At 40.1% G+C, this 13146-nt stretch overlaps 2 protein-coding genes across 4 annotated transcripts in view; one reads left to right on the forward strand and one right to left on the reverse strand.

Moving 5' to 3' along the window:
* The window catches only part of CASK (calcium/calmodulin-dependent serine protein kinase (MAGUK family)), a 428386-nt gene that overhangs the window by 124061 nt on the left and 291179 nt on the right, over positions 1 to 13146 (forward strand). The window lies entirely within an intron of this gene.
* GPR82 (G protein-coupled receptor 82) overlaps positions 522 to 13146 on the reverse strand; it is a 23358-nt gene continuing 10733 nt past the window's right edge. The window contains exon 3 of the mRNA XM_006894985.1: positions 522 to 985. Coding sequence (XP_006895047.1) covers positions 522 to 985 — 464 coding nt within the window. The remainder of the gene's footprint in view (positions 986 to 13146) is intronic.

A 13146-nucleotide genomic window follows, 5' to 3' on the forward strand; every position in this document is an offset into this window, starting at 1 on the left:
CTGTAATTTTTTCCTGATGTCTGGAGCAGACTTCCCAATGAAGGCCATAACTACTGCTGCTTTCTGACGTGGGGTCAAAGGGAGTTTATCTCCTATAGGCATCCATTAGTCTTTCTAGGAACACAGAGGAGGGTTCGGTAGGTCCTTGAAGGACTTCTCTTACCTTAGCCAAATTAGTGGGGTGTCATGCAGCCACTCTGAGACCCGCTACGAGAGCCCGGCGGTAAGCGGATAGCTGCTCCCTACCTTCAGCAGTGTTATAATCCCAGTTGGGATGAATGAGAGGAAATCCCGCATCCATGGCAGCAGGAGTCTGGACTGGTTGTCCCGCAGCATCTCGGACATTTTTCCTGGCTTCCATCTGAATTCTCTCTCACTCCTCGGTAGTGAAGAGGACCTGGAGAAGTTGCTGGCAATCATCCCAGGTAGGTTGGTGAGAAAACATGAGAGACTCAGTTAGTCCAATAAGCCCCGTGGGGTTATCTGAAAATGAAAGATGGTTATTCTTCCAATTATAGAGGTCAGCAGAGGAAAATGGCCAGTACTGGAGGGGTTGGAGTTCTCCTGGCTCTGGGGGCCCTCCGTAGGCTCGTAAGGGGAGAGCCGCAGTGGAATCTGGGCTCTCTAGACCCCTCCGACTGCGAGTCCTGCATGCTGGTCTCTGGGGGGGCACTCTCGGGGATGGGGGGACCGGGATTAACCTGGCCCTGATATGAGGGAGGATTGTGGCGCATTTCAGGCCACTCAGGTGGACTTTCAATCTCAGGATAAATTTTGGGTGGTGCTGATGGTGCAGCTTCTGCGGCCAGAGGAACTCTGGACTCAGAAGTTCGGGTTTTTAGGGCTAATGCGCACGGAGGGGTGGTATGGTTCTTCAAAATCCAAGGTTTTACCCACGGCGGTGGATTCTGCACTAAATCTTGCCACACGATGATGTATGGCTGTTGGTCAGGATGCCCGTTTGGTCCTTCCTGGAAAACAAGATCTTTAACCACCAAAATGATTGTTAAGTCAAATGCTCCCTCTGGTGGCCAACCGACTCCCAGAGTGGGCCACTCAGAGTTACAGAAGGTTTGCCAAGGTCGTTTTTTAACATTAACGGAGAGATTATTAGCCCTGGTTCTTACGTCAGAAAAATGTCCTAACGTCAGGGTGTCATTAGATTCTGTCCCATATTAGTTGCCCACAGAACAGAGCAGACACTTACAAGAAATACAAGATACACAAGAAGCTCTCTTCATGACAATCAATTGAAAGCTGCTTCAGACGGGAGAGCCCTCCGGGCCTCTCCTCTCCGGTGGGACACTCTAAGTCCCTCAGATGGACCAGAGACTATTAAGCCTCTGGATTCATAATCCACCCAAAGGGACGTCTCCCTAGGGCCGTAACTCGTGGTATTTTTTCAAGCACATCAGCTTTCGCCACAGTCACAAACTGAAGGTAAGCTGAAAATAAAACAGACTTACGAACACACTGGTTTGGCGGTGCCGCACAGACAAAGAAACAAAGAAATTCTAGAGGATCCTCTTACCTCCAAGTGGCTGGCTGGCGGGTTGTGGGGGGTGGCCGCTCGATCCCAGATGAGCCCCCAAATGAAAGACCCCAAACTAGGGCTTTACCCAGACCGGGCGCGACCCCGAGCAACTCACACCAGATCCACTTGCTGTAATCACAAGAGGTTTTTATTGACGAAGCTTTGGGACGACTTATATCTCACACAAGAGACAGGGAAGTCGACCCCAAGCCCCAAAAAGCAAGGGAATTTATACTAGGTCTAGGGGTTCTTTGGCGTAGAGACAGCTCATTGGCTCTTTGGAAAAGGAGAAGTTCCATTTTAGGTCAGTTGTCTGCTGCTGACGTTAGTTAAAATATGGTTTTTGCCAGTAATCGTTTTTTCAGTTTGTGGTCAGTTAGTTCCTGGAACACAAACATTCACACAAGATCAAAGGTATAGGTTCTTACAATACAGATCAAAGGTATGGGTTCTTACAATACTTGGGTTTGGGAACATTATTTTTTTAAAAAAATTTTCCTTTCAACATAACATAATCAAATTCTCCAAATTAAAAGAATACTGAAAACAGTACAAGAAAAACAAAGAGTTACCTACAAAGTGGAAACAATTATATTAAGTTTTGATTTCTCAACATGTGAGCTAGAAGACAATGAGATGGTATATACAGAAAGTTGAAAGAAAACAGTTTCCAGTCAAGGATCTTATACCCCAAAACGTTCTCCATCAAATGTTGTCATTGTTGTTGTTATGTGCCGTCGAGTCGCTTGCGACTCATAGCGACCCTCTGTACAATAGCCCTAAACTCTGCTCTGTCCTGTGCCAATCGTACTGTCTCTGACACTCCCATCCCAATTATCCCAGTCACTGAATCAATCCACCTCATAGAGGGCCTTCCCCTCCTGCGCTGTCCCTCCACCCTCCCAAGCATGATGTCCTTCTCCAAGGACCGGTCTCTCCTCACAACATGTCCAAAGTATGTTAGACGGAGCCTCAGAATCCTTGCCTCCAAGGAGCCACCCGGTTTAACCCTTTCCAGGATGAATCTGTTTGTTTTCCTAGCAGTCCATGGTATTCTTATACTCTTCTCCAGCACCACAGCTCAAAGGCATCAATTCTCCTTCTATCCTCCTTGGTCATTGCCCAACTCTCTGATGCATAACAAGTGCTTGCGAAGACCATGGCCTGTATCAAACGCACCTTAGTCTCCATCAAATAAGAAGGAGAAATTAGATCCTTTGCATAAAGGAGGAAATTAAGGGATTTGTGGAAACAAGACCAAAACTACAAGAAATTTTAGGTGAAGTCCTTCACACGGAGACACCAAAGAAAAGTGGATGGAGCATAGTAACCAGAAACAACAGAAAAAGAAACACAGCAGAATGTCACCTGTAAAACTTGGCCTGACAATTATCCCACTTAATGTGAATGGACCAAATGAGCCAATCAAGAGAAAAAGAGTTGCAGGCTGGATTTTTTTTAAAAAAAGCCCATCTAGTGGAGAGAAATAGGGGGAGGGAGGGATTGTATAATAATGAAAGAATTTTACTTTCCAAAGAAAAGAGCGAACTGGGGGGAGAGGAGTGGGCAGGGAGAAAAATGCAATAAGCAATGAATGGAAATCTAAATTCTCTTTAAATATTCATTAAAATTAATAATTAAAAAGGAAAAAGCCCATCAATATGTTGCCTGCAAGAGACAAATCTAAAAAATGAAGAGAAAGACAGATTAAAAATCAAAAGCTAGAAAAAAGCATACCAAGCAAATGGCAACCTAAAAAAAGCAGGAGTGGCAATACTAATCTCTGATAAAATAGACTTCAGAATGAAAACCACAGGTGTGCGGTTCAAATCCATAAGATGCTCTGTTGGAAAAGGAGGGACAATCTCTTCCTGTACCAGTCAGATCCAATTTGTCGGCACACACACACACACACACACACACAAATAATAAAATAAAATAAATTTTTAAAAACCCAGAATGAAAACCACCCTGAAAGATAAGAAAGGGCATTACATACTAATTAAAGGCACAATAGATCAAAAAGAAATAACCTTGGTCAACATTCATGTACCAAATGATATACCTGCAAAATACACAAAACAATGGTTAACAGAATTGAAGAAAGAAATAGGCAATACCACGATAGTGGTCAGAGATTTCAACACACCAAAATCACCAAAGGATAGGTCAACTCAAAAGAAATTCAACAAAGACGCAGAAAATCTAAACTATACAACCAGCAAACTCGACCTTGTGGGGTATCTTCAGAGTACTTAAACTAAAACTCAATTCACTTTGTTTTCAAGTGCGCATGATACATTCTTCAGAATCAATCACATATTAAGATACAAACTACAGAAGCTCTGGTGGTCTAGTGGCAGGAAGCTGCACTGCAATCCCAGAGTAACATGCATCAAATCCACCAGATGCTCTGCTGAAGGAGGGACAATCTCTTCCTGTACCAGTCAGACCCCATTTGACAATACACATGCAAAAAATAATAAAATTTTTAAAAATTTAAAAAGAAACAAACTAACAGAGATCTGGTGGCCTAGTGACAAGAAGCTGTTCTGCAATCCCAAGGGCTGCGATTTGAATCTACCAGATGATCTGCTAGAGAAGGAGGTGCAATTTCCTCCTATACCAGTCAGATCCAACTCGATGGTACACACACACACACACACACACACACGGAAAAAAAGACATAAAGAAAGCCTCAACAAGTTCCAAAACATTGCATTAATAGAAAATACCTTCTCAGACTACAATACCATGGAACTAGAAATTAACCACAGAAGGGTAAAGCTTATAAAAAACCCACCCATGTGGAAACTAAATAACTTTCTGCTAGATCATGATTGGGTTATAAAAGAAATAAAGAGTGAAATTTAAAAGTTCCTTGAAACAAATGTAAATAAAAATACAACAGACCAAAATCTCTGTGATGGAACTAAGGCAGTTCTCAAGGCACAGTTCATAGCAATAGGCACACACATTAAAAAGGAAGAAAGGAAAAAAATTAAAATTTAAGAAAATTAAAAAAGGAAGAAAGAAGAAAAATCAACGCTATAACTCAACACCTTCATCAAATAGAAAAAGAACAACAATCTAGTTCTACAGACTCTAGAAGAAAAGAAATTGTAAGGACAAGAGTTGAAATCAATGAGATAGAAAAGAGAAAAACATTTGAAATCAATCAGTAAGAACAGGAGCTGGTTTTCCAAAGGGTCACTAAAATTGGTAAACCACTGGCAAACTTACCAAAAGGAGGGAGAAGAGAAGACACAGATAATGCGATTAAGAATAGAGGTGACATCACAACAGAACCAGATGAAATTAAATTTATGATACTGGTATACTATGAAAAGCTATACTCTAATAATAATAAAACCTAAAGGAAATGGACAAATTAATTGAAACTCATGCCCTACCCAAATTGACAAACACAGATGTAGAACACTTGAACAGACCCAAAATAAAAGAAGATATCTAACTGGCCACAAAAAGACTTCTCCATAAGAAGAGTCCTGGCCCAGATGGCTTCATACCTGAATTCTATCAAACATTCAGAGAGGATTTAGCACCAATCTGACTAAAATTATTTCAAAAAATAGGAAAAAAGGGAAACTCCCAGTCTCATTCTATGAAGCAAGCGTAACTCTGATACAAAAACCAGGCAAAGATATTATCAAAAAAGAAAACTACAGACCAGTATCTCTCATAAATATAGATGCAGAAATCTTTAACAAAATCCTAGCCAATAGAATCCAAAAGCACATTTTAAAAAAATCATCATGACCAAGTGGGATTCATAACAGGTATACCAGGATGGTTCAACATAAGGAAAACAATCAACAATAATTCACCATATCAAAAAAGCAAATAACAAGAAACATATGATCTTACCATTTAATGCAGAAGAGGCATTTAACAAAATCCAACAGTTTCCTGATAAAGACACTCGGCAAAATTGAAATAGAAGGGAATTTCGTCAACAAAGTGAAAAGTATATATGCAAAACCAAGAACTAATATAATTCTCAAAGGATTAAAACTAAAAGGATTTTCCTTGCATGCAAGGCAGGGGTGCAGTAAGGAAGTGCTTATGAGGTTTTCCGTCAATTCCAACAACTAAGAAATAGTGAGAAGACTTGGGACCGCAGAAGGCTTTTAGGACCAAATAGTAGACTCTTGTGTCCAGGAGAAAACAAATATACTTACCAGTAATGTTAATGCTCACCCACAGCTCTTCTGGGAGGACCTAATTCGTTGAAGCATCCTCTTTTGTTTCCAGCTGGGAGCTGGGGCCTGTCAGTCCTGTCTGCCACGAGGACCTGATGTGCGCCGCCCTTGGCCAAGTGTCCTTCTGATCCACACTTAAAGCTTCCTCTCTACTCCCTTGCCTATCTGTGGCTCTCGTCTCTGACACTGTCTACTGAAGTGGCCCAGCTTTCCACAGTGGAAGCAATTCTGACCTCCTTTATTACCTTTGGCTGGCACTGTTTATGAGTAAGATTTCTTTTTCTGACACAGGCCCTAAACTGGCAGCAATAGCTGCCCCAATAATTTTGGCCATCCTCTGGTCTTTTCTCTTCCCTCTATATCCCAGATGTTAAAAGAGAGAAAAATTTAAACAAATATATAACAAATAATTTTGAACATTGTAATCTTTTAAGCTTAAGGCTAGAAATATTAACAATATGATCATTTCCAATCCAGAGATACATGTTCCAATGCAGCTCCTATTTTCCATAAATGGTTTTGGTAAGAAGAATATTGTAAATGTGGATACAGTTCCACTATTCCTCCTCCATGCCGTAATATCGTGTTTTTAGCATGAGCAGTTATAAATCCATTGCCTTCCTTACTCTAACTTAAATTTTTTTTTACATTTAAATTTATTATTAATTTCAGTAAAAATTTACAGAGGATGCATATTTCTCCCCTCCCAAACCTCCCCCCAGAACATTACCCTCTTGGAAAAGTAAAAGAAAAATTCTTTCATTGTTTTACAAAATCTCCCCCAGGTCCACTCCACCATGTAGCCATCGCTCTAGACTACTGTCATGACAGAAACACCTAATCACATATCTCTTTTAAACAGTTATCTCCCTCTGTTTCAGTGCAGTATACATTATTGAACCCATCTTACTCAATCTCTCCCCAACCCCAAGGTCAGTCCTCTTTTACAGCAGTGGCACCATGCAATATTTGTCCTTTTGTGACTGGGATATTTCACTCAGCATAATGTTTTCCAGAGTCAACCATTTTGAATAATATTGCATGAATTCCTTGTTTTTCAATGCAGCATAGTAGTCCATTGTGTGAATATACCACAGCTTCTCTAGCCATTCGTTTGTTGATGGGCACTTAGGTTGTTTCCAACTCCTTACTGTTGTGAACAAAGCTAAAATAAATATGGCTGTGCATATATCTGCTTGGATGTCAGTTATGGTCTTTTGGGGGTATATTTCCAGTAGTGGAATTGCTGGGTCAAATGGTATCTCTATTTGCAACTTTTTGAGAAAGCGCCACACCACTTTCCACAGGGGTTGCACCATTTTACACTCCCACCAACAGTGAATAAGGGTTCCAGTTTCTCCACAACCTCGCCAGCCTTTGTTGCTTGCTGTTCTGTTAAATTTTGCTATTTTGACTGGGGTGAGATGATATCTCATAGTTTTTTTCAGTATCTTTTTCTTAAGACATTCATTTCAAAAGTATTTCTTGACTATCTGCTATAACTAGATATGCCATTGATCAAAACTAAAAAAAAAAAAATCAATGTCCTCATGGAACTACCATTGTTGTTTAGGGAGACATACACTAATCAGTAATCATAAAATAAATTAACTACACAGTAGATTAGAAGGTGAAAGGGATTAAAAATAAAATAAGAGTGTTGCCAGAGCCATAGGGAGTGCTATAGTAGAACTTGTAATTTTCTTTATGTAGAGTAGCTGGGGAGCAGACATAGTGGTTTGAGTTTAAGAGAAGAGAATTCTGGTCAAAGGAACAGCCAGCAGCAGAGGCTACAGGGCAGAGTGTAGACCCCTGTAACTGAGGGCAAGGCAGTAAATAAAGTCAAGGGGGAAGGGACAGGATGGGCTTTCCTATAGTGAGGATTCAACAGAGTAGAAAACAAAGGAATATCCATGTGACTTTCTGTAGTAACAAGGCTACACTGTCCTGTTAATATTCATTAAAAGGGTTCAAAGGCCTGAGGTACGAAATAGGTGGTAATCCTATCTGGCTCAGACCAAAGTGGTAACAATGGAAGTAGTAAAAAGTGGTTAGATTCTAGATCTATTTTGAAAGTTGTGTCAGTAGGATTCCAATGTAATTTGGGTAATCCGTAGCAGTTTTATTCAGGACTTTGTTATAGAGATATTTCTATATATAAGTCATTGTGTATGATGATGAGGATGGTGTAGGGCAGGGCATAACATCATCTGTTATACACTAGTGTTGCTGTGAATAAAAAACAACCCCACAGTGCCTAACATGTCATTTAATGTCAGTGTATGTATATTGTTTTTATGTGCTGTTGAGTTGCTTGCAACTCATAATGAACCTATGTACAACAGCCCTAAACTCTGCTCTGTCCTTTGCCAATTGCACTGTGTCTGATACACCCATCCTGATTACCCCATCACTGAATCAATCCACCTCATAAAGGGTCTTCCCCTCCTGCGCTGTCCCTCTACTCTACCAAGCATGATGTTCCTCTCCAAGGACTGGTCCCTCCTTACAGTATGTCCAAAGAATGTTAGACAGAGCCTTAGAATCCTTGCCTCCAAGGAGCTGCCCGGTTTAACCCTCTACAGGATGAATCTGTTTGTTTTCTCAGCAGTCCATGGTACCCACAATACTCTTCTCCAACATGACAGCTCAAAGGCATCAATTCTCCTTCTATCCTCCTTAGTCATTGCAAGTGATTGCAAAGACCATGGCCTGTGTCAGATGCATCTTAGTCTCTAGAGAGACACCATTGCTCTTCAGTACTTTGGAGAGTTCCCTAACGTCTTTTCATTTCCTGGCTACTGGTGCCAAGAGTGTTGACTATGGAGCCAAGCAAACTAAAGCTGTTAACAATTTCAATCTCTTCACCATTCATCCTGATGTTGCCAATGGGTCCATTGGTGAGAATCTTTGTCTTCTTGACATTGAGCCTCAATCTATATTGGAGGCTGCAGTCCTTGACCCTCTGCAGCAAGCGCCTCAGGTCCTCCTCAGTTTCAGCAAGCAGGGTTGTGTCATCTGCATAACCAGATTGTTGATAGATCTTCCACCAATCCCGATGCCACATTTCTCCCCATAGAGCCTACCCTCCCGGATAATCTGTTCTGCATACAGGTTGAAAAGGTATGGAGATAGGACACATCCCTGGCATACGCCCTTCCCAATTTTGAACCATACAGTGTTTCCTGGCTTTGTTCTGACGATTGCCTCTTGGTCCAAGTATAGGTTTCGCATTAGCATGATCAAGTGTTCTGGGATTCCCATTCTTCTCAGAGTCAGCCACAGTTTGTTACAGTTCACACAGTCAAACACCTTTGGGTAATCAATGAAACACAGATAAACATTCCTCTGGTACTCCCTGCTTTCAGCTAAGATCCATCTAACATTAGCTACAATATCCCTAGTACCACGACCCCTCCTAAACCTAGCCTGGACTTCTGGCAGTTCTCCAGTCGTTTTTGGATAATCTTCAGTAGAATCTTGCTTACATGTGAAATTAATGATATTGTTCTATCGTTTCCACACTCTGTTGGGTCACCCTTCTTTGAAATGGGAACAAATATAGATCTCTTCCTGTCAGTTGGCCAAGTGGTTGTTCTCCAGATTTCTTGGTACAACTTGGTGAGCACATCCAGGGTGGCATCCATTAGCTGAAATATGTCAATTGCTATACCATCTATTCCTGGGGCCTTATTTTTTCCTATTTCCTTCAAAGCAACCTGAATGAACTTCTTCCTTCATCACCATAGGCTCTTGCTCATATGTTGTTTCGTTAAATTCTTCTGTGTTTGCCAATTCCTTTCGATACAGGGACTCAGTATATTCTTTTCACCTTCTTTTAAGACTTCCTGGATCATTTAATATTCTGCCTAAAGCATCCTTGATTATAGCAACTCAAGGTTTGAATTTCTTCTTCAGTTCCTTGAGCTTAAGAAATGCTGAGGGAATTCAGCCCTTTTGGTTTTCTGACTCCAACTCCTTGCACTGTAATATTTTACTTTGTCATCTTGCACTGCATTGTAATATTTTACTTTGTCATCCTGCACTGCCTTTTGAAATCTTCTATTCATCTCTTTAGTATCTTGAATTCTTCCTTCTGCTTTGGCTTCTCTGTGCTCCAGTGCAATTTTCAGAGTCTGTTTTGACATCCATTTTGGTCTTTTCTTCCTCTTCTGTCTTTGCTATGACTCTTTGTACTCTTCCTGGATGATACCCTTGATATCCTCCCACAGCTCATCTGGTCTTCACTTATTAGTGTTCAAGGCCTCAAACCTGTTCCTGGCATGGTTCTAAAATTCAGGTGGGATGGACTCAAAGTCATATTTTGGTTCCTTTGGATTCGGTTAAATTTTCCTCAGCTTCAGCTTGAACTTATATATGAGTAGTTGATGGTCTCTTCCACAATCAGCTCCTGGCCTAGTTTTCACAGCTGATATTGAGCTTCTCCAGAGGTTCTTTTTGCAAATGTAATTGATCTGATTCCTATGCATACCATCAGGTTAAATCCATGTATATAACCTGCGTTTGTGTCTCTTAAAAAAGTATTTGCAATTAATAAGTCATTGATTTTGCAATATTCAATCATTCTCTTTCCAGCTTCATTTCTGTCACTGATTCCATGTTTTCCAACTACTGAATCTTCTTCTCTGTTCCCAACTTTTGCATTCCAGTCACCCATTATTGTTAATGCATCTTGATTGCATGTTCGATCGATCTGCGAATATAAAAGTTGGTAGAAATCTTCTATTTCCTCTTCCTTGGCTCTGATAGTTGGTGCATATATCTGAATGATAGTGGTATTCACTGGACTTCCTTGTATGCATATGGATATTATCCTGTTACTCACAATATTGTACCTCAAGACGGATCTAGAAATGACTTTCTTAACTATGAAAGCAACTCCATTTTTCCTCACCTTTTCATTTCCAGAGAAATATATCATATGATCATCTGATTCAAAATGCCCCATGCCAGTCCATCTCATCTCACCAATGCCTAGTATGTCAATATTTAAGTATTCCATTTCTTCCTTAACAATATCTAATTTTCCTACATTCATGTTTTTCACATTCCATGTCCCAATCACTAGTGTCTGCTTACAACTGTTCCTCTTCCTTTGTATTTCCATACTTGAAAGCTCCACCTCAGCTGCCCTTTCTGTTATTCTACATGTGTTCTGTTGTACATAGGGTTTTCAGAGGCCTCCTATTTCAGAAGTGGATGGCCAACCCTTCTTCCTAGTTTGTCTTAGAACGTCCAGATTTAGAGAAGTATCAGACAGACCAGCATTTTACAGAAAGTGAAAGATATATCCCTTATTGTGGAGTTAACCATTAGTATCATTGTTGTCCCTGCCTTTGGCACAAGTGTCTTTACCCTCTTATTTCCCTGCTCCACCATCCACCAGGATACCCATCCACTTCTACCCACTCCCTTCAACATCTATCTCCCATTGCCCAACCCTTATATCTGAAGCTTCCTTGGCTTCTGTCATTCCAAACATGTCAGCTGCTGATAGTTTCTCATGCTGTGACCAGTGTCTCTTAAGTTTAGTGGTATGTTTTCCTAGCAGAAGTGATTGGTCCTGTAGAACTGGTGTGTAGACAGGTTTTCCTTGGCCCGAGGGTCTTGGGGACTTCAGGGTTACCTGTGAAGTGGGCGGGGGGTTTTAAGGTCCCGTGAGCTGTCCCACTTTTCTGCCTGTAAAGATTTCTTTCTGGCCCCTCTACGTGACCTAAGAACGGATCCGGCGTAGTCTTGGGACTTCAGGGTTACCCATGTAATATAACTGACATGGCTGAGAATTTAAAGCCTTATTTCATTTTTTTGGTTAATAAAACAGTTTAAAACCAACTTGTCTTTATATTCAGATGTTATATATTTCATTGGCTTATCTATATGTTAGTTTTACTTATTAGATATGATTCTGTTTCTGTGACTACAATTTTTGTCTCTGTTTACTTACTTACACTTACTAAGGAAAACCAAAGAACATTGCAGTATTTCATAAATTTTAGAAAAAAATAATTCATTCCCTTTTTATTGATTTGTATACACTCATTCATATAAGTTATGTTTCTTTTCTTTACATTTTGTTTTATACAATCTTTTTTTTTCATTCATTTTAAGCCAAAAACATTTTCCTATCCTTCTTTATTCCCACCACCTCCCCCTTTCTCCTTCTTGTAATACCTGGCATATGATCCAAACCATTAAATTTCCAAAAAGTCAGAATACTATACTGATTAATATTACTTCTTGCTTTATTTCATAGATACTCCTTTTTGAAATCATTATAATTAAGCTAGAAAAATATGTTTTGGTTGTGTTATGTTAAACTGAATATTTGGTGCCATGTGACTTTCAGTGGAGTCTTCTTGTAAAAATAGCACATTCACATGCAATTGCTTAAATAGAAGTAACATAGTCTTTTGGAATTCAGATAAGTTTCCTATCTCCCAATAGCCACACTAGTATCATTTGAGGCTGAGTAGTTTGCTTATGAGGCTTTCCTGTTGTTTGAGGCTCTTAGCACATCCCTGATCTCTAATCACTAGAGACCAGTAGCGTCTCCCTCAAGTTTTGACAGTTAAAAATGTCTCCAGATTGCCAAATGTCCCTGTGACTTGGTGATAAGGACTTGTGTTGCCAACTCAAAAGAAAAGAATTTTAATCTACCAGCTGCTGTGCTGGATAAAGATGTGGTTTCCTCCCATGTGATTTACTGCCTCCAAAAGCCTGCTGGAGAGTTGATTTTAAGTCAGTTCTGAATCAACAGTACACAATAAGGACATGTATTAAGTCATACATGCAAACAAAGGTATTTTTTTTTCTGGCCTCTTTGCTTTCATTCCTTTTTTTCTTATGAAAGGGTATGAGAGTGCCCATTATATTTCAGTGTTTCCCTTTTCCCTTCCTCTCATTCCAAAATTAAAATGATTTTAGAAATAACTAATTGTCAAGGTAAATGCACCTCCTGGTCCTTTTTCTTCCTTAGTTGAATGTCACTGGCTCTGTCAAACACTAGGAATTTGTGTGGAATTTTCTTTCCTTACTTCTGCAGGCAACCTCACATGTGGGTGCTTCCTTTAAATGGTTTATGTCACTAACCCATGTGAACATGCCTGGCTGCCCTTTGGTCCCCTTCTGGTCTCGGTTCTCCTTTCACCTGCTTAGGGTCATTCATACTTTATCATAAATAAGTGTCCATCACAACCTAGTGGCCATGGCTTCATGGATTTCTTTTTTCTTCTTTTGTTTTTTAAATTAATTTTAATGAACGTTTACAGAGACTTTGGATTTCCATTAATTCATTGTTGTACACTTTCCTCCCTGCCTACCGATTCCTCCCAGTTCACTTTTCTCTTTAAAAAGTAAAAAAAAAAAAAA

Source organism: Elephantulus edwardii, unplaced genomic scaffold (assembly GCF_000299155.1).
Source record: "Elephantulus edwardii isolate Elephantulus edwardi_28Jun2011 unplaced genomic scaffold, EleEdw1.0 scaffold00152, whole genome shotgun sequence".
NCBI classification, from domain to species: Eukaryota; Metazoa; Chordata; class Mammalia; order Macroscelidea; family Macroscelididae; genus Elephantulus; species Elephantulus edwardii.